Here is a 26212-nt window from a genome sequence, read left to right as displayed (position 1 = left end):
CGTTGCAGTTCTGCCGTCCATAGCTAGCACAGTGTACTATGTTGTAACTTTCAAGTTCCTCATTTCCCCTGCCCAACTTAAAGATACATGTCCATTGAGCATCTATGGATCAAACTGATAACAGCAAAAATAAAGATAGAGGAAAATATGGAAACAATTGGAAGGGCCCTTACAACAGGAATACTCAAACCTCTGGGCTTTTGATTACAGTTAGGACATTTGAAATCAGGGGACAAATGGTTAAAATCTAGGATGTAAAGGGGAAGGATAAAGGGTTATTTATTCAGATTGGAAGAAGAGAGAATGCAGTATTCCACAAGATTAGTGCTGAGATCATGGTTATTCTAGTTTACATTGATGAATTGGATTGATGCACAAGGTAACTCACTACATTTACAGATGATACCAAGTTAGTAAAAGCTAACACTGGAGTGCAACGCGACACAAAAACGCAGAGTATGCAGATTGGGTAGTTAAGTAGCAAATTAACCTAAACGTGGCTACCATGATGTGGAGATGCCGGCGTTGGACGAAGGAGCAGTGGTCCGAAAGCTAGTGATTCGAAACAAACCTGTTGGACTTTACCCTGGTGTTGTAAGACTTCTTATTAAAGAAGCTGAGTCCACAAAAGATCAGCCATGATCTCATTGAATGGTGGAGCAGGCTCGAGGGGCCAGATGGCCTACTCCTGCTCCTAGTTCTTATGTTCTTATGTTCTAAACGTGGATAAATGTGAGGTAGTGCACTTTGGTAGAAAAAAGTAGAATACTGTCAAAAATAAAGAAAAGAACCAAAAGAAGTCTTACAACACCAGGTTAAAGTCCAGCAGGTTTGTTTGGAATCACTAGTTTTTGGAGCGCAGCTCCTTCATCGGGGGAATACTGTGCTCCGAAAGCTAGTGATTCCAAACAAACCTGTTGTTCTTTAACCTGGTGTTGTAAGACTTCTTACTGTGCCCACCCCAGTCCAACACCAGCAGCTCCACATCATAAAAACAACAAAGTACAAGAACAAAGGGATCTCATGATGCAGGTGAACAGATCATCAAAACCAAGTGAGGTTGCACCATTAAATTAACATAGCTTGCTAGAGCAGAGCATTAGTTAGCTTGTGAAGCTTGTCCAGCCAAGGACTACCCCACACATTAAAGCTTTGCCTCATACAGTTATCAGGAACCAAGTATTCCAGTCCTCCAGATATCCCACCAAGTTCCGTTAATGGGGCCAGCTAGCTGGTTGATCAATAGTGCCCTGGTGTATTATATACTCGCATTGCTCCGGCATCAGATTACCATGGCGGGTTAAACTAGTAGAACCATCAGCAAATGTCACACGTTACAAATGAGCAGCTGCTGCAACCCAATCATAGTTGGCACCAAACCCTTAGCTCTACGAGTGCATGTTCTTTATCCTGCCTCCAGGTTACATTTGCGCTAATGTTTTAATTATAACATTTACCTTAACAGCAATATAACCTTCAATTTTCTGCATTTCCCCAAGCAATGCAGAGAGCAGGGAAGATTTTCCACATCCAACATGTCCAACAACAGCCACAAGAGAACCTTCAGGGATTTCTACATCGATCCTGTGAGAAAAATATGGATATAAAGCAATAAATATATAGTACAAAACAGAAAATTGATATGAAAAAGGCATTAAAAGAAAGTTAGTTCTCAGCAGCAGTGGTATGGTCTTTGTATTTGATCAAATACTACCTGGATACTAGTATTGCCTTTGCTACAACCTCCTGCCAATTATTTTGCTGGAGTCATTTTTGAAGAGGGTAATATTAACTGATCATGCACCACATTTGCCATAGCATACGGCGGAGGTTGAGGGGCGACCTGATAGAGGTCTACAAAATTATGAGGGGCATAGACAGAGTGGATAGTCAGAGGCTTTTTCCCAGTGTAGAGGAGTCAATTACTAGAGGGCATAGGTTTATGGTGCGAGGGGCAAGGTTTAGAGATGTACGAGAAAAAGTTTTTTTTTTTTTCCCCCACAGAGGGTAATGGGTGCCTGGAACTCGCTGCTAGAGGAGGTGGTGGAAGCAGGGACGATAGTGACGTTTAAGGGGCATCTTGACAAATACATGAATAGGATGGGAATAGAGGGATACGGACCCCGGAAGTGCAGAAGATTTTAGTTTAGACGGGCAGCATGGTCAGCACAGGCTTGGAGGGCCGAAGGGCCAGTTCCTGTGCTGTACATTTCTTTGTTCTTTGTTCATACAAACATTCATTACCTGAAAGGTTATAGTTATTACTATCCTAAAGGTCAAATAAGTCACTAAATAGCAATGTTAGAATTACTGGATTTTCCATAACATTATTCCAAATTATAGAAATGAATTATTTGTGGCCTCAAAATTAGCTCACATTCCTTTCATACACTCAAGGTGTTCAAGGTAAGTTAAGTTTGTTAAAGCTTTTAACCATTTACTGAACACTTGGTTACAATTTCTGCTCTGCTATATGAATAGGCAGTAATATTGTACTGTTTAATAAAATCAGTTATCAATCACAGAAAGCTTTTGCTATCACATGATGGCTTGTCAATTAGTGTTACATTTGATGGCTATTAAATGAAAACAAATTTTAAAAAGCCAACTCTTAACCAGAACAAGTACCTGCAACATGTTTTAGTTTGTAGGCTTGGGCTATTCCCCCTTCCCAAGGGCAATGGGAAAACCTCCTTAAGATCTAATTCGTAGAAGTGGGAGGAGAGAGGGATGGGGAGGGGGACTGGGAGAGAAAGGAAAAAGTAAAGGGAAAGGGGAAAGCTATTGTAGGTATAAAGCATCTTTAATGAAGTAAAAGACCCCAGGGTGAATTGCTTAATCAAAAAATATAAGTTTTGAGGAGCAACGAGAGTCAGAGTGGCCTCACAGCGCCAGAGACCCGGATTCAATTCCCACCTTGGGTGACTGTGTGGAGTTTGCACTTTCTCCCAGTGTCTGCGTGGGTTGCCACTGGCTGTTCCAGTTTACTCCAAAGGTCCAATATGCAGATTGGCCATACTAAAATTGCCCTTTAGTGTCCCAGGGTGTGTAGGTTAGGTTTGGATAGGGCTGGGGAGTAGGCTTGGTAGGGTACTCTTTCAGAGGGTCGGTGCAGACCCGATGGGCCGATTGGCCTCGTTCTACACTGTAGGAATTCCATGGTTTAGGGAGGGAATTCTCGAGCTTAGCATCTCAGCAGGCGGGCACAGCTGCCGCTGGAGTGATCAAAGTCGAGAACCTGCAAGAGACCAGAAGTAGAGCAGTGCAGGTATTTTGGTGGGTTGTGGGGGCTGAAGTAGGTTCCAGAGGAAGGGAAGGGATAGGCCAGGGAGGGAATTGGAAACAAGAGGCCAATGGAGGTCAGCGAGCACAGCAGTAATAGGTGAATGGGAACTGATGCGAGTTAGGGCAACAGCATGACCTTAGTTCACAGAGGGTGGAAACTGGGAGGCCGACCAGGAGAATATTGCAATAGTCAAGTGTAGAGGTAACAAAAGCACAGAGGATGTGTTTTCTCAACAGACAAATGCCAGCAGAGGTGGAGCGGAGTGATGTTGAGGTGGAAACAGGTAGGCTTCGTAACACGTGGTCAAAAGTGCCTCAGCATCAAATACAACACGAGTGTGAACAGGCTGGTTCATCCTCAAAACAGTTGATAAGGAGAGAAGAGAATCAGTGGATAGGGAAGAGAGTTTGTGGCAAAGAAAGAAGACAATGGCTTCAGTCCTCCTAATACTTAGTTACAGTTAAGAATATGTGTGGTCAGCGTTTAATAGCAATGAGATCCATAGAACATAAATGGGTTCTCATGAACAAGGGGAGAAGACAGAAGAGAAATAAAAAAAGAAATGCAAGTTTGAAGGTTAGGGCAAGATGGGGAACCTTAGGGAGGCTTGCCATGGGCGACAAAGGAGAAGCACATAATGCGGAGGTGATAACCAAACAAATGGTTGATCTTAGTGACAATGAACACCATGAGCTTCTCACACTTATAGATAGAATAATAGAATTTACCGTGCAGAAAGAGGCCATTCAGCCCATCGAGTCTGCACTGGCCCTAGGAAAGGGCACCCTAATTAAGCCCACACCTCCACCCCATCCCCATAACCCAGCAACCCCACCCAACCTTTTTTGGACACTAAGGGCAATTTAGATTGGCCAATCCACCTAACCTGCACATCTTTGGACAGGAGGAGGAAACCGGAGCACCCGGAGGAAACCCACGCGGACGCGGGGCGAACGTGCAGGCTCCACACACAGACAGTTGCCCATGGCAAGCCTCCCTAAGGTTCCAAACGGGAAGCGAACCTGGGACCCTGGAGCTGTGAAGCAAATTGCTAGCCACTGTGCTACCGTGCTGCAACGGAGTACAGGAGGACAGGGAAAGGGGATTTAAGGAGGTAGTTTGTAGTAGAGAAAAAAAAAAAAAACTCGTTACCTTTGCATTCTGAATAATTGAGTAGTTTTAGTGGGGGGAGCAGGATTCAATGCAGACCTAGTATTGAATTGCTTAACCAGCTGTGTTACAAAATACATTCAAATTGTAGCCCGAGACCCAAGGCAGCAAAGAGCCACACCAACAGCTACCAGTGGAATAGAGCAAGGACAAGAGCAGCATAGATCAAAGGAAGGAAGCGATTGCATAGACCAACAGTTCAGAAATGTTGTGATGAATGGAGGATCGAGGATATTGAAAGTGCAGTTGTAACTGACCTGGGAGAGCTTTGTCCAGGAGAGATGCAGAAGTTGGCGAGGAGAAGTGATGAGGACTACATGGAAATGATCTGGGAGGATTTTGTATGTGACTGAGACTTTGAGAACAGAAAGGCCAAGTGAGATGGCACGATCAAAGAGGTGAAATGAATACTGCTAAGTATTTTTGTTAACTGCAGAGAACCAGCATTATGCTGTAATATACCAAAAACATATTCATCCATTGTTTGGTCATGTCAAATAAAACGTTAACATATTGAATCATTGGTGCCATTTTATTCTGTATCATCACCTGGAGCTGACTGAACAAAGTGTTAATTTCCAGCAAATCACAGATGGTACAAAGTGATTAATACAAACACCCTATTGGAAGCTTGTGAACAGTTGATCAATTAATATAAATGTCCTTTTGCTTTATTAAATCCATCCCCAATAGTTTGTAGATGGCATATTGGAGGTTGACCATTTTCCCCCAAATCAGTAGTTGGATTAAAGCCAAATATACTGCAGGCACAAAGACTCTATGATAGCTCAACACTGTCTCAGAAGTAAGCACCCACATTTCAGAGATCACCAAGAGATGAATGTTGTACAAGCATACAAACAGAATTAGGAGCAGGAGGAGGCCACTCGGCCCCTCAAGCCTGCACCGCCATTCAATAAGATGGTGGCTGATTGTAGCTTCAATTTCACATTGTTTACCCTCCCGTCCTCAAATACGAACAAATTCTGTTGTTTTGGCATTGAGGAAAATAGTAAAGTGCATCATTACGGAAAACATACTGCTTGCGCCAAGAATTGTTCATTGACATGGATCATATTAATTACATCATTCTTGGTTTCTACCACAAAGTTTCGATCTGGTTAAGAGGGTATATGATTCCATGGTTTGATCTCGAGAAGGTCACACAGCTGCACACATTATTGCAACAAGATAGATTACAACAGCAAGCTTTCACCAGTAAACGACTGTGCCTTGTTACGTTTACTGCAAGATTGGATGGGTAAAGCTCACTCTGGTCCTTCGAGGGCCCAACCAGAGTAATCAGAGATGCCAGTTCCATGGAAATTCTCAATCCATTTTTTCCAAGAAAACTAAGGATGGTGCACATAAATGACCTGGATCTAAAACCAAGGAGTACGTGTGCACGGTCCGCTGCAAGAATAGCACGGCTTTATACAGAATAATGCAACATTAGATTACATTTAAACACCACCCAGAATGTCACAGCAGCATCAATAGCAGAGGTATGGAAACAGCAATATGAAGTACTATACTTGCTTCTCTTTTCAAGTCGCTGTTCCTGACAAAAACTGTCTCTTGGCCTGCAACCTACCACCCCCCGCCTCCATGACCTCTCAAACATCCTCGTGCATGCAATCAGCTCCCAAAATCAACATTAATATTGATTATAAAAATGAAGAAATGCATTCTTCAACACAAACCTGAGCACCTTTCCACATCTAAGAACGAAGAGAACAAAGAACAATACAGCTCAGGAACAGGCCCTTCAACCCTCCACCGACCATGGTACCTGCCTAAACTAAAACCGTCTGCACTTACGGAGTGCGTATCCTTCCATTCCCACCCTATTCATATATTTGTCTAGATGTCCCTTAAATGCCGCTGTCGTACCTGCTCCCACCTACCCAGGCAGCACGTTCCATATATTTACCACCCTCTGTGTAAAAGATTTGCTTCTCACATCTGTTCTAAACTTTTCCCCACGCACTTTAAACCTTTGTCTCCTCATACTGGACTCTCCTACCCTAGGAAAGAGCATCTGTCCATGCCACTCACAATCTTGTAGACCTCTATCAGGTCGCCTCTCAACCTCAGTCGTTGCAGTGAGAACAGACCAAGTTTATCTAACCTCTCCGCATAGCTAATACCCTCCATACCAGGCAACATCCTAGTAAACTGCTTCTGTACCCTCGCCAAAGCATCCACATCCTTCTGGTAGTGTGGCAACCAGAATTGTACCCAATATTCCAAATGAGGCCCAACTAAGGTCCTGTACAGCTGCAACATGCCTTGCCAATTTTTATATTCAATCTAGTTTATTAAATTGCCAATATTTTAAATTAATTACAATACTTGCAGAAAACGCGAGACCCACATACTATATATACACACACGTACAAAGTAAATCACAAAACATGCTCATTTTTCGTCTTACTTGTTCAGGCATGGGGCATCATCTTTGGACCAGCTGAAAGTTCCATTCTTCACAATGATACTGTTCAAAGCTAAATTAGACAAAAAATATAACTAAACTTGCATGCAAACAAAATTACATATTTCTAATCCTTAAAACCCCCACCCATAGGAACCCCAGGTTTGGTCCTTGGCAGTTTCTGTTCTAGCTGGCCATAGCCAGGACGTTACGGGGGTATTAAGATTGCCTTTACTGTCCATGAATTAAGAAAAGGGTTTGTGGGGAGCAGTCAGCTTATTTAGAATCAAAATGGTCCTTACCAAATTGCTGACCGAAGCGGATTGGAATATTTTGAGAACAAGAAAGGCACCACATAAATGTAAGCTCTAGCGTTTAATTAATTCAGTAAAAAGTCTTACAACACCAGGTTAAAGTCCAACAGGTTTGTTTCAAACACTAGCTTTCGGAGCGCAGCTCCTTCCTCAGGTGAATGATTCACCTGAGGAAGGAGCAGTGCTCCGAAAGCTAGTGATTTGAAACAAACCTGTTGGACTTTAACCTGGTGTTGTAAGACTTCTTACTGTGCTCACCCCAGTCCAATGCCGGCATCTCCGCATCATGTTGAATTAATTGACTTAACCAATCACTAGTTTTTTTGCACACAATACCAGTCATGGGGTGGGGGAGGGAGGGAGCTTTGCTAAAAGATGTGCATGCTCCATCACCAGAGGATTTTTAAGAATAATCCAGGATGACATTTCCTTCATGTTTTCTTTCTCTATTCGTTTTTTTAAATAAAAGTGACAGAGACTGGCGAAAACAAAACAAATTTCCCAGCTTGCTCAATGCATCTCCCCAAATGCAAAGATTGGAAAGCATTACATCTGGAAGCACATATTAACACCTTGTACCAGCATCTCTTTTTGCACCATGTTATCCAACTAGGAATGCATTCGACAATTAAGACTGCAAAGCTAATCTTGAATTCACGAAACAAACCAGTGAAACATTTACTTTACAAAAAGATAAGAGGACAACAATGTCTTAATCGTTTTAAAACAAGGACCAAGTGAAAAGCATGAATACAGTACATGCTGTGGAGCAGAAATTAATTGTTGACTGTTTTATTCAGGTAAAGATGATCTACTACTTACAGGAATGGACTAAATGTCTGTCCACTGTGTCTAGATCCAGCTCCTCATGAGAAAGGAACGTACCCAAACGCTTCAAGGAAACACCTGCCTGACGAGAAACAAAGGAATTAAAGAGATAACCAAATTTAACCAACATTAAAACAAACCTTGCCAAAAAAAATTAAATACAGCTTATTTATATTTTAGTACAGCTTAGAGATAAGAAAGAGAAACTTGAGTTTTTACTCTCATCTTAACTCATTGACCTTTCTTGGAAGATTGACCCACCGACTGTATATTTTTGAAAAATATGCGATAAGCAATAGAAAAGTTTGAAGACCCCTTGGATAGCCATCTGTCTGGGAGGAATCAATGTTAACATCATACAAATTGATTGGCTTGCAATTTTAATGGAGAAACAGGTATTGAGCACGTTAACCCCATTTGTCCTGGGCATCAAGTGGCAACGCCAGCAGTGCTTAAAAAAACCACTTGCGGTTGCTGTATAAGATCAGAGAAAATAGGAAGAGAGGGGCAGCACCGTTGTTCAGTGGTTAGCACTGCTGCCTCATGATGCCAAGGACCCGGCTTCAATTCCAGCCTCAGATCACCGTCTGTGTGGAGTTTGCACATTTTCCCCGTGTCCGAGTGGGTCTCACCCGCACAACCCAAGCATGTGCAGGGTAGGTGGATCGGCCCCGCTAAATTGCCCTGGGGGAAAAAAAAGAGAATTGGGTACTTTAAATTTATTTTTTAAAAGTAGGAAGAAGAGTTGGCCACCCAGCCCATCGAGCCGGCTCCACCATTCCACACGATTGTGGCTGATTGGTTTATGACCTTAACTCCACCCTTAACCTCGACCCCTTTGCCGATCAAAAATCTGTCCAATTTAGCCTTGGGCAGCACGGTGTCACAGCGCCAGGGACCCAGGTTCAATTCCAGCTTTGGGTGACTATGTGCAGTCTGCACGTTCTCCCAGTGTCTGCATGAGTTTCCTCCGGGTGCTCTGGTTTCCTCTCTCACTCCATAGACGTGCAGGTTAGGTTACGGGGGTAGGGTGGATATAGAGTGTTGAGGGTCAGTGCAGACTCCATTGGTCGAATGGCCTGCTTCTGCACTGGAGGGAGTTCTAGGAATATATTTGATAACACAGCCTCCATTGCCATCCATGGAAGCGAATTCCAAAGACCAACAACCCTCAGAATTAATTATCCCTCATCTGTCTTAAACGGGAGACCCCTTATTTTAAAACTGTGCCCCTAGTTTTAGATTCTCTTGCAAGAGGAAATATCCTCACAACACCTACCCTGTGAAGCCCCCTCCGAACTCCTTATGATTTAGTAAGATAACCTCTCATTCTTCTAAACTCCAATGCAACTTCAAGGCTCAATATGCTCAATCTTTCATTGGAAGACAACACCTCCATCCCTGGAATGTGCTTACCAAACCTACTCTGAACTGCTTCAGGTATATTCCTCAAGTAAGAAGACCGGAACTGTACACAATATTCCAGATGCAGTCTCGCCCACATCCTGTTCTTGCAGCAAGACGTCCCTATTTTTATGCTCCATCGCCTTACAATAAAGGCCACATTCTATTTGACTTCCTAATTAATTGCTATACTTGCATGGTAACTTTTTGAGATTCATGTACTGGAGGATTGGAGAACAGCCAATTTTGGTCCTTTGTTTCAGAAGGGTAGCAAGGATAATCCAGGGAACTACAGGCCGGTGAGCCTTACAGCAGTGGTAGGGAAATTACTGGAGAGAATTCTTCGAAACAGGATCTACTCCCATTTGGAAGCACATGGACGTATTAGCGAGAGGGAGCATGGTTTTGTGAAGGGGAGGTCATGTCTCACTAACTTGAGTTTTTCGAAGAGGTCACAAAGATGATTGATGCAGGTAGGGCAGTGGATGTTGTCTATATGAACTTCAGTAAGGCCTTTGACAAGGTCCCTCATGGTAGACTGGTACAAAAGGTGAAGTCACACGGGATCAGGGGTGAGCTGGCAAGGAGGATACAGAACTGGCTAGGTCATAGAAGGCAGAGAGTAGCAATGGAAGGGTGCTTTTCCAATTAGAGGGCTGTGACTAGTGGTGTTCCGCAGGGATCAGTGCTGGGACCTTTGCTGTTCGTAGTATATATAAATGATTTGGAGGAAAATGTAACTGGCCTGATTAGTAAGTTTGCAGACGACACAAAGGTTGGTGGAATTGCGGATAGCGATGAGGACTGTCAGAGGATACAGCAGGATTTAGATTGTTTGGAGACTTGGGCGGAAAGATGGCAGATGGAGTTTAATCCGGACAAATGTGAGGTAATGCATTGTGGAAGGTCTAATGCAGGTAGGGAATATACAGTGAATGGTAGAACCCTCAAGAGTATTGAAAGTCAGAGAGATCTAGGTGTACAGGTCCACAGGTCACTGAAAGGGGCAACACAGATGGAGAAGGTAGTCAAGAAGGCATATGGCATAAGAACATAAGAACATAACATAAGAACTAGGAGCAGGAGTAGGCCTTCTGGCCCCTCGAGCCTGCTCCACCTTCAATGAGATCACGGCTGATCTTTTGTGGACTCAGCTCCACTCTCCAGCCCGAACACCATAACCCTTAATGCCTTTATTCGTCAAACAAAACTATCTTTATCTTAAAAACATTTAATGAAGGAGCCTCTACTGCTTCACTGGGCAAGGAATTCCATAGATTCACAACCCTTTGGGTGAAGAAGTTCCTCCTAAACTCAGTCCTAAATCTACTTCCCCTTATTTTGAGGCTATGCCCCCTAGTTCTGCTTTCACCCGCCAGTGGAAACAACCTGCCCGCATCTATCCTATCTATTGCCTTCATAATTTTATATGTTTCTATAAGATCCCCCCTCATCCTTCTAAATTGCAACGAGTACAGTCCCAGTCTACTGAACCTCTCCTCGTAATCCAACCCCATCAGCTCTGGGATTAACGTAGTGAATCTCCTCTGCACACCCTCCAGTGCCAGTACGTCCTTTCTCAAGTAAGGAGACCAAAACTGAACACAATACTCCAGGTGTGGCCTCACGAACACCTTATACAATTGAAGCATAACCTCCCTAGTCTTAAACTCCATCCCTCTAGCAATGAAGGACAAAATTCCATTCACCTTCTTAATCACCTGTTGCATCTGTAAACCAGCTTTTTGCGACTCGTGCAGTAGCACACCCAGGTCTCTCTGCACAGCAGCATGTTTTAATATTTTATCATTTAAATAATAATCCCTTTTGCTGTTATTCCTATCAAAATAGATAACCTCACATTTGTCAACATTGTATTCCATCTGCCAGACCCTAGCCCATTCACTTAGCCTATCCAAATCCCTCTGCAGACTTCCAGTATCCTCTGCACTTTTTGCTTTGCCACTCATCTTAGTGTCATCTGCAAACTTGGACACATTGCCCTTGGTCCCCAACTCCAAATCATCTATGTAAATTGTGAACAATTGTGGGCTGATTCCACCGATTTATTTATTTATTTATCTTCCAAGAAAGGTCAATGAGTTAAGATAAGATTAAAAACTCCCAAGTTTCTCTTTGTTATCTCTTAGCTGTGCTAAAATATAAATAAACAATTCCACTGATCCCTGAGGGACACCACTAGTTACAGGTTGCCAACCAGAGAAACACCCATTAATCCCCACTCTTTGCTTTCTATCCATGCTACTACTTTCCCCTTAATGCCATGCAGCTTTATCTTATGCAGCAACCTTGTGTGGCACCTTGTCAAAGGCTTTCTGGAAATCAAGATATACCACATCCATTGGCTCCCTGTTATCTACCGCACTGGTAATGTCCTCAAAAATTTCCACTAAATTAGTTAGGCACGACCTGCCCTTTATGAACCCATGCAGCGTCTGCCCAATGGGACAATTTCCATCCAGATGCCTCGCTATTTCTTCCTTGATGATAGATTCCAGCATCTTCCCTACTACCGACGTTAAGCTCACTGGCCTATAATTACCCGCTTTCTGCCTACCTCCTTTTTTAAACAGTGGTGTCACGTTTGCTAATTTCCAATCCGCCGGGACCACGCCAGAGTCTAGTGAATTTTGGTAAATTATCACTAGTGCATTTGCAATTTCCCGAGCCATCTCTTTTGGCACTCTGGGATGCATTCCATCAGGGCCAGGAGACTGGTCTACCTTTAGCCCCATTAGCTTGCCCATCACTACCTCCGTAATGATAACAATCCTCTCAAGGTCCTCACTTGTCATAGCCTCATTTCTATCAGTCACTGGCATGTTATTTGTGTCTTCCACTGTGAAGACCAACCCAAAAAAACCATTTCCTCATCTCCCATTATTAAATCTCCCTTCTCATCCTTTAAAGGACCAATATTTACCTTAGCCACTCGTTTTTGTTTTATATATTTGTAGAAACTTTTACGATCTGTTTTTATATTCTGAGCAAGTCTACTCTCATAAATCTATCTTACTCTTCTTTATAGCTTTTTTAGTAGCTTTCTGTTGCCCCCTAAAGATTTCCCAGTCCTCTAGTCTCCCACTAATCTTTGCCACTTTGTATGCTTTTTCCTTCAATTTGATACTCTCCCTTATTTCCTTAGATATCCACGGTCGATTTTCCCTCTTCCTACCGTCCTTCCTTTTTGTTGGTATAAACCTTTGCTGAACACTGAAAAATCACTTGGAAGGTTCTCCGCTGTTCCTCAACTGTTTCACCATAAAGTCTTTGCTCCCAGTCTACCTTAGCTAGTTCTTCTCTCATCCCATTGTAATCTCCTTTGTTTAAGCACAAAACACTAGTGTTTGATTTTACCTTCTCACCCTTCATCTGTATTTTAAATTCCACCATATTGTGATCGCTCCTTCCGAGAGGATCCCTAACTATGAGATCATGAATCAATCCTGTCTCATTACACAGGACCAGATCGAGGACCGCTTGTTCCCTCATAGGTTCCATTACATACTGTTCTAGGAAACTATCATGGATACATTCCATAAACTCCTCCTCAAGGCTGCCTTGACCGGCCTGGTTAAACCAATCGACATGTAGATTAAAATCCCCCATGATAACTGCTGTACCATTTCTACATGCATCCGTTATTTCTGTTTATTGCCTGCCTCACCATAATATTACTATTTGTTGGCCTATCGACTACTCCTATCAGTGACTTTTCGCCTTACTATTCCTGATTTCCACCCTAATGGATTCAACCTTATCATCCATAGCACCGGTCATCCCTTACTATTACCTTGATGTCATCCTTAAATAACAGAGCTACACCACATCCCTTACCATCCACTCTGTCCTTCCGAATAGTTTGATACCCTTGGATATTTAACTCCCAGTCGTGACCATCCTTTAACGATGTTTCAGTAATGGCCACTAAATCATAGTCATTCACGATGATTTGCGCCATCAACTCATTCACCTTATTCCGAATACTACGAGCATTCAGGTCAAGTACACTTATGTTGGTTTTTTTTAAACCTCTGTTCTGAATCTTAACACCTCGATCAGTAACCTCTCCCAAGTTATATTTCCTCTTAACCTTTCTCCTAATTTTCCTTGTCGTTGAACCCACATCTTCCTGTAACAACCTGCCGCGTTGCTTACCATTAATGTTTTTACTTCCGTTTCATTCCTTCTAGTATTCCTGATCCTCTTCACTGAGCTCCCCTCAGTCACTGTACCTTGTACTGTCGCCCTTTTCGATTTTTGACTATGGCTTCTCTGCCTTACACTTTCCCCCTTACTGCCTTTTGTTTCTGTCCCTGTTTTACTACCTTCCAACCTCCTGCATCGGTTCCCATTCTCCTGCCACATTAGTTTAAACCCTCCCCCTTGCCTGCTTGCCTTCATTGGCCGGTGCATTGAGTACAAGAATTGGCAAGTCATGGTGCAGCTGTATAGAACCTTAGTTAGGCCACACTTGGAGTATAGTGTTCAATTCTGGTCGGCACACTACCAGAAGGATGTGGAGGCTTTAGAGAGGGTGCAGAAGAGATTTACCAGGATGTTGCCTGGTATGGAGGGCATTAGCTATGAGGAGTGGTTGAATAAACTCGGTTTGTTCTCACTGGAACGAAGGAGGTTGAGGGGCGACCTGATAGAGGTCTACAAAATTATGAGGGGCATAGACAGAGTGGATAGTCAGAGGCTTTTCCCCGGGGGTCAATTACTAGGGGGCAAAGGTTTAAGGTGAGAGGGGCAAGGTTTAGAGTAGATGTACGAGGCAAGTTTTTTTACGCAGAGGGTAGTGGGTGCCTGGAACTCGCTACCGGAGGAGGTGGTGGAAGCAGGGACGATAGTGACATTTAAGGGGCATCTTGACAAATACAAGAATAGGATGGGAATAGAGGGATACGGACCAAGGAAGTGTAGAAGATTTTAGTTCAGACGGGCAGCATGGTCGGCACGGGATTGGAGGGCCAAAGTGCCTGTTCTTGTGCTGTACGTTTCTTTGTTCTTATTACTAGGACGCCCAGATCCCTCTATATTGCAACATGGTGCAGTCTCTCACCATTAAATTACATTCTTCTTAGCTACTCTTCCTGCCAACGTAGACAATCACATCTTTTCCCATATTATACTCAGTCTCCCAAATCTTTGCTGTTTTTTTCACTTTGTATCCTCCTCACAGCTTCCTTTCCCCACCTTTCTTTAGATCATCTAAAAGACTACAATACAGTCAGTGCCTTCATCCAAGTCATTAATAAAGGTCGTACATAGCTGACGCTCTAGCACTGACCCCTGTGGAACTAGTTAGTTTGCCAACCTTTTTTAAAAATTTATTTATTTGTAAATTTAGAGTGCCCAATTCATTTTTTCCAATTAAGGGGCAATTTAGCGTGGCCATAGTCATTCACGATGATTTGCGCCATCAACTCATTCACCTTATTCCGAATACTACGAGCATTCAGGTCAAGTACACTTATGTTGGTTTTTTTTAAACCTCTGTTCTGAATCTTAACACCTCGATCAGTAACCTCTCCCAAGTTATATTTCCTCTTAACCTTTCTCCTAATTTTCCTTGTCGTTGAACCCACATCTTCCTGTAACAACCTGCCGCGTTGCTTACCATTAATGTTTTTACTTCCGTTTCATTCCTTCTAGTATTCCTGATCCTCTTCACTGAGCTCCCCTCAGTCACTGTACCTTGTACTGTCGCCCTTTTCGATTTTTGACTATGGCTTCTCTGCCTTACACTTTCCCCCTTACTGCCTTTTGTTTCTGTCCCTGTTTTACTACCTTCCAACCTCCTGCATCGGTTCCCATTCTCCTGCCACATTAGTTTAAACCCTCCCCCTTGCCTGCTTGCCTTCATTGGCCGGTGCATTGAGTACAAGAATTGGCAAGTCATGGTGCAGCTGTATAGAACCTTAGTTAGGCCACACTTGGAGTATAGTGTTCAATTCTGGTCGGCACACTACCAGAAGGATGTGGAGGCTTTAGAGAGGGTGCAGAAGAGATTTACCAGGATGTTGCCTGGTATGGAGGGCATTAGCTATGAGGAGTGGTTGAATAAACTCGGTTTGTTCTCACTGGAACGAAGGAGGTTGAGGGGCGACCTGATAGAGGTCTACAAAATTATGAGGGGCATAGACAGAGTGGATAGTCAGAGGCTTTTCCCCGGGGGTCAATTACTAGGGGGCAAAGGTTTAAGGTGAGAGGGGCAAGGTTTAGAGTAGATGTACGAGGCAAGTTTTTTTACGCAGAGGGTAGTGGGTGCCTGGAACTCGCTACCGGAGGAGGTGGTGGAAGCAGGGACGATAGTGACATTTAAGGGGCATCTTGACAAATACAAGAATAGGATGGGAATAGAGGGATACGGACCAAGGAAGTGTAGAAGATTTTAGTTCAGACGGGCAGCATGGTCGGCACGGGATTGGAGGGCCAAAGTGCCTGTTCTTGTGCTGTACGTTTCTTTGTTCTTATTACTAGGACGCCCAGATCCCTCTATATTGCAACATGGTGCAGTCTCTCACCATTAAATTACATTCTTCTTAGCTACTCTTCCTGCCAACGTAGACAATCACATCTTTTCCCATATTATACTCAGTCTCCCAAATCTTTGCTGTTTTTTTCACTTTGTATCCTCCTCACAGCTTCCTTTCCCCACCTTTCTTTAGATCATCTAAAAGACTACAATACAGTCAGTGCCTTCATCCAAGTCATTAATAAAGGTCGTACATAGCTGACGCTCTAGCACTGACCCCTGTGGAACTAGTTAGTTTGCCAACCTTTTTTAAAAATTTATTTATTTGTAAATTTAGAGTGCCCAATTCATTTTTTCCAATTAAGGGGCAATTTAGCGTGGCCAATCCACCTAGGCTGCACATCTTTGGGTTGTGGGGGCGAAACCCACGCAAACACGGGGAGAACATGCAAACTCCACACGGACAGTGACCCAGAAGCGGGATCGAACCTGGGACCTCGCCGCCGTGAGGCAGCAGGGCTAACCCACTGCGCCACCATATTGCCAGTTATGTGCCACCGTGCTGCCAGTTAGTTTGCCAACCTGAAAGTGACCCAATTGTCCTGAATCACTGCTGCACGTTAGGTTGCCAGTCCTCTGTCCCTGCTAATATATCACACCCAGCGTCATGAATTCTTATCTTGTACAGTAACCTTTTTATGTGGAACCTTAGCGAATGTATTCTGGAAATCCAAGTCCACTGCATCTACTGGTTCCCCTTAATCCACCAGCTTGCTACTTCAGCAAAGTACTCTAATAAATTTGTCAAACACCATTTCCTTTTAACAAAATCATGTAGACTTTCACAGACCAGTATTTTCATTTTTTAAATATCTTACTATTACCTTCCTAACAACGGATTCCAGCATTTTCCCAATTACAGACATTAGGCTAACCAATCTACCAGTTTGTTCCTGCTTTGTGTCTACTATATTTGTCAATATTGGTCTTACACTTGCAGTTTTTCAATCCACTGGGACCTTTCCAGGTTCTCGGGAATTTTGGAAGATTACAGCCAATGCATTCATCATCTCTGGTATTACAATCCCAGACCAGACACCAACAGTGGCTATGATACTGGAACAAAACCTCAACACTTTATTTTAATTTTGTGAGACTGAGGAAAGGACACTCGCTCCAGGAGTGATTGCCTAAGAAATAGGAATATGATATTTTAAAACAAAACGTTATTACTGACACAGTACTAAATCTTTAACATCACACTCGAAAATAGCTTCCAAAAATAGAATACAATCCTTACGGCTATCTTTATTCCCACTTAAACAAAGGAAAATAGATCACCTCAGCAGTAAATCCACCTTAAATGCCAATGGCACAGTAATACCTGGTTTACAGAGTTATCCTTTGAGAAAGAGATCTCTTAACATTACTTTAGAGAACAGATCTAACTCCAGTCTGAATCCCTGCAGCTGGATGTCTTCAAAAGCGGTTTTCAACTGGTTTGTTTCAACTCCCCCTTGTCCCCAGACAAGTCTGCACTGCTTTAAATACAGTTAATGTCCTTTCACTAACTTAGTGAGAGCAAACTGCCTTACTTGGTCCCAGCTTCAGCCAGAATCAGAACTAAAACTGAAAACTGCTTCCTCATAAGCCGGATGCCTTAGTTCCACCCAGCAATGCAATGATCTCACCAAACTGGAAACTAATTAACCCCAAAGAATTCCCCGAATCAAAACAAAATTGCATTAGCTCAAACTTTTTACACTGGTTAATTGCGCCTCTACCTTCGTTGTCTTTCAAACCAAGGTTCTTCTAAAAACAGGACAGCAGCAGTCAAACACACTCTAACCCAAGCTTTTAACCGTTACTTCACCAAATGCTAATCATCCAATACATCTAAAATCCTACATTCATCACACTGAAGCCACTTCTTTTACGACCTTAGGAAGCAGGTCAACACATCCAACACTGGACTTGTTAACCGTTACTCCCATTGGTTTGTCTAGTATTTTCTCCTCTAGTGATCGTGACTGTTTTAAGTTCCTTTCTGCTCATTCCTTTGCCATTATTCTTGGGATACTCTTTGTGACTCTATTGTGAAGATAGATACAAAATATTTGTTCAAAGTCTCTGCAATTTCTTTGTTCCCCATCATTAATTCCCCAGTCTCATCCTCTTTAGGGCCCAATGCTCACCGCCACTATTAGTTTCCTTTCACTGTCGGTTCTTATATTTCTTGCTAGTTTTTGCTTCTACTCCAATCTCGCCCATTACTATTTTTTAGTCATTTGGTCATCCTTTGCTTTTTTAAACAATTTTTCTGTTAATTTGATACCATCCTTAACTTCCTTAGTTAGCCATGTTTGGGGAACCCCTTTCACAGAGTCTTTGCCATAGAGAATTATAGAATCTCTGCATTGCAGAAGGAGGCCATTCAGCCCATCAGGTCTGCACCGACCCTCAGGCCCACCCCCACCCTATTCCCATAACCCCACCTAACCTTTGGACACTAAGGGCAATTGATCATGGTCAATCCATCTAACCTGCACATCTTTGGACGGAGGGAGGAAACGGGTGTACCCGGAGGAAACCCACGCAGACACGGGGAGAAAGTGCAATCTCCACACAGCCAAGTCATCCAGGGCCGGAATTAAACCCGGTTCCCTAGCGCTGTGAGGCATAGGTGCTAACCACTGTGCCACCTATGTCAATAGAATATACATTACAAACCTTTGTGGAAAGAGGAGCATTCAGAAAGATTGGACAATACTGTACCATTCTCATCCCACCTCAACAGTACATCATTAATATATGCTTACATCAATACAAGTATTTACTTACTTGCACTAGACTACTAATGACCATGGGGAGCATGTTGAGTGGAAATCGGAGAATGTTAAAAAGCGCCAATGAAACAAAAGCTTTCTGGGCATCCAGCACGTTCTTCTCATCTACAAGCACATACACTGCAAATGTAGATAAAGCAACCTGTTCAAAAATTAAAGGGAAACAAGTTGTACAAGACTAATTTCTTACAATTCTACAGATGTGGAGGTATTGCATACAAATAAAATGGACATCATTTATAATAGAAACACTTAACATTGTCAGAAACACTTAAACATTGTCAGGAAACCTTGGACATATATCAATAATATCTACTATTGTTTATTTAGAATAATCAGTTTCTCCATCAGCAACATACCACTGTGCTCATGGGTCAGAATATATCTTAATTATGTCATGGGAATGTCCCTTTAAGAAATGTTTTTGACTTATCACATGGCTTCAATGATGTAATTGTGTGGGTGGAGCTGGGTTGTGGCTCTGGGAATTGGTTTTACTTTTGTTTCGAGTTTGAACTGGTTTCTTCTGCACAGGTTCAAAGAAGTGTCTCTGTATCTTCATTTTAAAAGCTATTTTTCGACTGCTTGATAACATGAAGAAAAGATAATTGTTTTCTGGAAGGAATTCAAACCAGCTGTTTTGGAAAGGAAACAAGAGCATCCATACCAGGGAGTGCTGTGTGCTGGGCCAAACCTTTGAAAAGGGGTTTCTGGTTTACGAGATCTTGTTATTAAATTGGAACAGTTAAGGGGGAAATTTATTAAGGGTGATACAAAGAGTACTGTAGCTATGTGAGGTATTTATGTTGATAGTTGATAAAAATGCTTACTGTGCGCGTTTATAAAAATGTTAACTAAATTTGCAGAATAAAGCTTGTTTTTGGATTAAAATTGCTGTATGGCTTCTGTTGAATAACAGCTGAAAGGCAGGCCCTTGTACTGCTCATAACCAAAATCTATAAACTGTTGTAGGTCAGGTGAACTCCATGATATACTTTGGAGTTTTCTAAACCTTGGCCCATAACAATTAGCAGCATACTCTTACAACATTACTTCACAAACGACTACTAGATGTGGCTGTAGGATTGAAAGCAAAAGATAATTTACACTAAAAATCAACTTTATAATGAAAAATAATTGGACCCGAGAGCACCATCGACATTCTCATAGTCTGGCATTTCGATTAGTTTGCTGCTCAGTTGCTAGAGATGGTGATGGTGTGTTTGAGACATTGTCTGTACGGTATGGTTCAGTGAGCGTGACGATGTCAGACTGTTACATGACCAGCTCTCCCAATTCTGGCACCAACAACCAGATTCTAGCAAGGAGGACTTTGCAGGGTTGGGTGTGCCACTATTGTTTCCAAGTGTCTGGGCCAATGTTGGGTGATCCATCCAATTTCATTCCTTTCTCACTTCTCTGTAGCGGTTCAGCATTTAAGAATCAACCACGTTGCTGTGGGTCTGGCGTCGCATCTAGGGCAGACCAGGTAAAGACGGCAGATTTCCTTCCCAAAAGGACATTACGAAAATCAACAGTAGTTTCATGGTCACCATTAGTGGAAGTAACTATTTGAATCTAAATTCCACCAGCTGCCATGTGGTATTTGATCCAGAGTCTCCACAGCATTAACCTGGACCTCTGGATTAGCAGTTCAATTACATGGCCACTTCCCCATAAACCCTGAGCAAGTACAAGATCAGGTCCACCTATCATACCATAGACAAATATCATTTTGACACTTACTTCAAGAGTCATTTAAGTACCCAGAGTTTCTGGCACACATTTCTAACAAGTGGCAGTACCTCATGTGAAGGAACATGGAACATAGAGTGCAGAAGGCCATTCGGCCCATCGAGTCTGCACTGACCCACTTTAACCCCTCACTTCCACCCCATCCCCGTAACCCAGTCACCCCTTCTAACCTTTTTGGACACCAAGGGCAATTTACCATGTCCAAGCCACCTAACCTGCACGTCTTTGGACTGTGGGAGGAAACCGGAGCACCCGGAGGAAACCCACGCAGACACGGGGAGAACGTGCAGACTCCGCACAGACAGTGACCCAGCAGGGAATCAAACCTGCGACCCTGGCGCTGTGAAGCCACAGTGCTAACCACTGTGCTACCATGAGGGGAAAAAATCTCGAAGAAGAGTTGAATCTACATACAAAGGTGTAGTCGAGATAAACTCCAACACAAGCAAACTGTTCCCCAGTTCTAGTTTTGCTCCTTACATAGTCAGTGAATGTATAGGCAGTCCTGTTTATGTGAATCGTGCAACTTATTGAATAGAACTCTACTGTATAAACTACACTGGACAATGATTAGTTGGCCTGGGCCACATCAGTTTTTTTTCAAAGCCAGAAGCAACATGAAGGCACACTGCTGAAGAACTCCATTTTAATTTTACTCTTCATTACGTTCCCTATAATAAACATGCTCTTAAAATGGATTCAGAATTCTTTCCAGTCATAAATTCTTCGTTCAAGCCAACACTCTTCCACTATAATATATTGCAGGCAGTAACACAACTCTGCTGTGCATACTTTAACCTAATGTAGACATAATTAAAACACATCAGCTTTTACACTGGACATCATTGTCTGCTCAAAGCTCTGACAAGATATATACAAATATTATCTTGTCCCTTTGCTTCAGTCCTTGCTGTTTATTCCTATACACATAGAAACTGGAAAAACAGATCACTTACAACTCTCCCCTCAAATAAATTTTTTTGTAAAAGGTTTTATTTTGAAACATTCTCCATCCCACGGATGAATCTTAAAAGGTTGCGTTATCTAAATTATAATGCTTAAATAACTTTGCACAAAGTTCGATTTGAAAATGATGAAATGCAGAAGTAGTCAACAACCAATAAATTTAATAGAATCATAGAATTTACAGTGCAGAATGAGACCATGAGGCCCATCGAGTCAGCACCGGCCCTTGGAAAGAGCACCCTACCCAAGCCCACGCCTCCACCTTATCTCCGTAACCTCCAACTATCCCCATAACTCCCAACTAATAGGAATGAGATATAATTCTAGAGTGATGGAAACAACTTCACAGTTCATTCGGACGTTTTGAATAGTTCATGAATTTCTGTAACTATCTTCAGCCAAAAGATTTGATTGACAGCAATTAGAATGTATAAAGCGAAAGTCACTGTACAAGTACAAGAAAGAAAAATTAGTTAACACTGAAAAAGTATCTAGGAGAATGATTTCAAAGAGAGACAGAATTCAATACGGTCCAATCAGTCTGCTGGTGAGCTTGCAAAGTGTTGTTCCAAGTGTGGCTAATAAGAGCATGTTTAATTCTGGTCAATAATTATCAAATACTCAATAAATCTGTGAACATTATTATTTTGAAGAGATATCTTTATGCACACAGTTATTAAATTGTGGCTTAGACTCAATTTTTTTTTGTCAGACTTTGTGCTATTCCCATTCCAGCTCAAATCAATGATGCCCAAATTGTTCATGGACTAGTATGAAGGCACTGCAATTTTCACAAAAACAAATCCATATATATACACATCTATATATTGAACCAAAATTTTATGGACTAGTTTATTTCCCAACCCCCATTCCCAAACATTCCACAGATTGCATTACGTACCAGAAATGGTGCACAGACCCACGTGAACGTTGAAACTGCGGAGAGGTAGGCAGCACTTTTGAGCACTTGCAGTTCCTTCTGTCTAATTTGCAGCACCTTCTCCTTAAACGCCAGCTCCCAGGCATATAACTTCAATACTCTCATTCCATTTAGAATCTCATTCATCAATTTGATACGGTTGTCTTTTTCTTTCATCTGCGTCACCTGAATATTACAAAATTAAAAATGGCATGTTTATCAGTCCAACATAAAAGTTTCATAAAATAAAAACACACAGATAGTGTTGGAAATACTCAGCTGAACTGGCAGCATACATGGAGAGATAACAGTTGTTCACATTACAAAGCTAATGTCACTCTTCAGAACACCCAAAAAAAGTAGAAATGTGATTGGTTTTATGCTGTGCAGACGGCAAAGGTGGGGAGGGAAGAAGAATTAAAAGGGGTGATCTGGGATAGGGCAGAGGGCAGGAGAGATTCAATGACAAAGCTGTCATAGAACAAAACATCTTTTACGAATGCAATGTACTAAATTGAAAAGTAGTACAAGTGAATCACTGTTTCACTTGGAAAGGGCATTTGTAGCCTTAGATGGCGAGAAGGGAAAGAGATAAAGGGACAGGATACTGTATTCACTGCCCACAGTTGCCTCCTCTACACTGGGAAGACCAAATATAGACTGGGTGACCACTTTGCAGAACACCTCCATATGCAACTATGACCCTTTGCTCCCACCCTGACCTTTCAGTCTAGTCTGCTACAGTGTGCCTCTGAACCTCAATGCAGGATCAAGGAACACTGATCTTTCAACTCAGCAGTTTAGAGGCTTCTGGACTCAATATTGAGTTAACAACTTTTGAGGTTATAACCTCTGCCTTCCATTGTTTTGTAAGTTTTTTTGCCCGTTTGATCTGGTCTTTTTCTTTATTGCATCATCTTTCATTCAGACGGTTTCTAATCATCACCTGGATGCACCTTGTGTTTCTTTACATAACCATTACTACTCTCTTTGGCTTTTGTGCGCAATTTAATCCCTCGTGCTTTCAATCTGATTACAATCTTCCCTTTGATATTATTTTCTCTTCAAAATATTTTCTCTTCAGTTTTGATGAAAGGTATTCAACTGATACAGAACATAGCAGCAGTAGGCTATTCGGCCCTTTCAGCCTCCTTTTAGCCCCAAGAGCGTTACCCAATTCCTTCCTGAAATCACGCAATGTTTTGGCCCAACTACTTTCTGTGGTAGTGAATTCCACAGATTCACCACTCTCTGTTGAAGAAATTTCTCCTCATCTCAGTTCAGTAGATGACGCCGGAGCGTGCCCACTCTCTGCGAGCTCTCACACAGATCCTGTTCTTCCACCACCCATAACCGTACTAATCTCTTAAAAATTAATTCTAATACTAACCTTTTTCCTTTTTTATGTTCTCTTGCAGGTTTGACTCCCGCACATCTCCTCAACTTAGTACTGCACTCCTGTAAGCTTCACACTTTAGGGCAGCACGGTTGCACAAGTGGATAGCACTGTGGCTTCACAGCACCAGGGTCCCAGGTTCAATTCCCCGCTGGGTCACTGTCTGTGCGGAGTCTGCACGTTCTCCCAGTGTCTGCATGGGTTTCCTCCGGGTGCTCCGGTTTCCACCCACAGGCCAAAGACGTGCCGGTTAGGTGGATTGGCCATGATAAATTTCCCTTAGTGGTTAGTAGGGGTTATTGGGTTATGGGGTTAGAGTGGAAGTGAGGGCTTAATGTGGGTCGGTGCAGACTCGATGGGCCGAATGGCCTCTTTCTGCACTGTATGTTCTACGTCTACACCCAATGTCTGAGTCTATGTATTTACATTGTGTATTTTATGTTTGCCCTATTATGTATTTACTTGTCATTTTTTTCTCTAAATTTAGAGTATCCAATTAATTTTTTCCAATTAAGGGGCAATTTAGCGTGGCCAATCCACCTAGCCTGCACATCTTTTGGGTTGTGGGGGCGAAACCCACGCAAACACGGGGAGAATGCGCAAACTCCACACGGACAGTGACCCAGAGCCGGGATCGAACCTGGGACCTCGGCGCCATGAGGCACCAGTGCTAACCCACTGCGCCGCCGTGCTGCCCATGTATTTTGTTTTAATGTACAGAATGATCCGTTTGAGCTGCAGGCAGAACAATACTTTTCATTTTACCTCAGTACACGTGACAATAAACCAATCCAATCCAATCCTAAAAAGGTTTACCCCTTATCCTCAAATTATGACCCCTAGTTCTGGGCTCCCCCACCATCGGGAACATTATCCCTGGATCAACCTTGTATAATCCTGCTAGAATTTTATAAGTTTCTAAGAGACCCCCTCTCACTCTTCTAAACTCCAATGAATATAATTCTAACCAAAGAACAAAGAAAAGTACAACACAGGAACAGGCCCTTCGGACTGCCAAGCCTGCGCCGGCCATGCTGCCCGTCTAAACTAAAATCTTCTACACTTCCGGGGTCCGTATCCCTCTATTCATGGATTTGTCAAGATGCCCCTTAAACCAACTTAGCCTCTCCTCACAGGACAGTCCTGCCATTCCCTCCATAGCAAGAACATATTTCCTCAGATCAGGACACCAAAACTGCACAAAATACTCCAGGTGTGGCCTCACCAACATCCAATAGATGTCCAATATCCCTATTCCTATACTCAAATCCTCTCACTATGAAGGCTAACATGCCATTTGCCTTCTTTACTGCCTACCGTACCTGCATGCGCTTACTTTCAGCGGCTGATGCACGGGACACCAAGGTCTTGCTGAGTATCCACCTCTCTCGATTTACACCCATTCAAATAATGTCTTCCTGTTTTTGCTACCGAAGCACATAACCTCACATTTATTCACATTATACTGCATCTGCCATGCATATGCCCACACACTTAGCCTGTCCAAATCCCGCTGAAGCATTGTTGCATCCTCCTCACAGCTCACCCTCTCACCCAACTTTGTATCATCTGCAAATTTGGAGATAATACGTTTTAATGTGAACAGTTGGGATCCTCGCACAGATCCATGCAGTAACCCACTAGTCACTGCCTGCCAATCGGAAAAAGACTCAATTATTCCAACTTCTTGTTTCCTGCCTGTTAACCAGCTTTCTATCCATCTCCGCTTTTGCTTTACATAGTAATCCGCTATGTGAGACTGTGTCAAAAGCCTTCTGAAAGTCTAAATAAATCACTCTACTGGTTCTCCCTGGTCAACTCTACTAGTGACATCTTCAAAGAAGTCCAACAAATTTGCCAAGCATGATTTATTTTCCATAAATCCATGCTGACTTGGTCTGATTACACTACTGCTTCCTAAATGCTATGCTATGGAATACTCAATAGCAGACCCGAGCATCTTCCTGCTATCGACATTATGCTCACTGGTCTATAGTTCCCTACTTTGTCTCTACCTCCCGTTTTGAACAGCAGGCTTACATTAGCTATCCTCCAATCTGTAGAAACCATTCCAGAGGTCAAAGAATTTTGGAAATGACCACCAATGGATGTTATTTCGGGCCACTTCCTTAAGTACTTGGAGATGAAGATCATTAAGCCCTGAAAATTTTGCGCCTTCAATTTCCCCAAAACAATTTCTCTACTAATACAGATTTCCTTCAGCTCCTCACTAAAACCTGCGTTTTTTCAGAACTTCCGGTACATTGCTTCTGTGGGTGACAAAGGAAGACATGAATAAAATACAAGTTTAGTTCCTCAGCCATTTAATTTGTTCCCCCGTTATGAATATCAAACTGCAACGGACCTAACATTTGTTTTTGCCAGTCTTTTT

General features: G+C 42.6%; 1 protein-coding gene across 3 annotated transcripts in view; it reads right to left on the bottom strand.

Moving 5' to 3' along the window:
- abcc1 (ATP binding cassette subfamily C member 1 (ABCC1 blood group)) overlaps positions 1-26212 on the bottom strand; it is a 114161-nt gene that overhangs the window by 32161 nt on the left and 55788 nt on the right. For all 3 annotated transcript variants that reach the window (XM_072481852.1, XM_072481853.1, XM_072481854.1), the window contains exons 12-16: positions 22407-22610; positions 18780-18926; positions 8027-8114; positions 6894-6963; positions 1458-1584 (exon numbers count right to left, since the gene is read on the bottom strand). In XM_072481852.1, the coding sequence (XP_072337953.1) occupies positions 1458-1584; positions 6894-6963; positions 8027-8114; positions 18780-18926; positions 22407-22610 (636 nt within the window). The remainder of the gene's footprint in view (positions 1-1457; positions 1585-6893; positions 6964-8026; positions 8115-18779; positions 18927-22406; positions 22611-26212) is intronic.

This window comes from Scyliorhinus torazame, chromosome 17 (genome assembly GCF_047496885.1).
Source record: "Scyliorhinus torazame isolate Kashiwa2021f chromosome 17, sScyTor2.1, whole genome shotgun sequence".
Lineage (NCBI taxonomy): Eukaryota > Metazoa > Chordata > Chondrichthyes > Carcharhiniformes > Scyliorhinidae > Scyliorhinus > Scyliorhinus torazame.
Note: the sequence above shows the minus strand (reverse complement) of the source record. Positions and strands in the feature narration are given on the sequence as shown.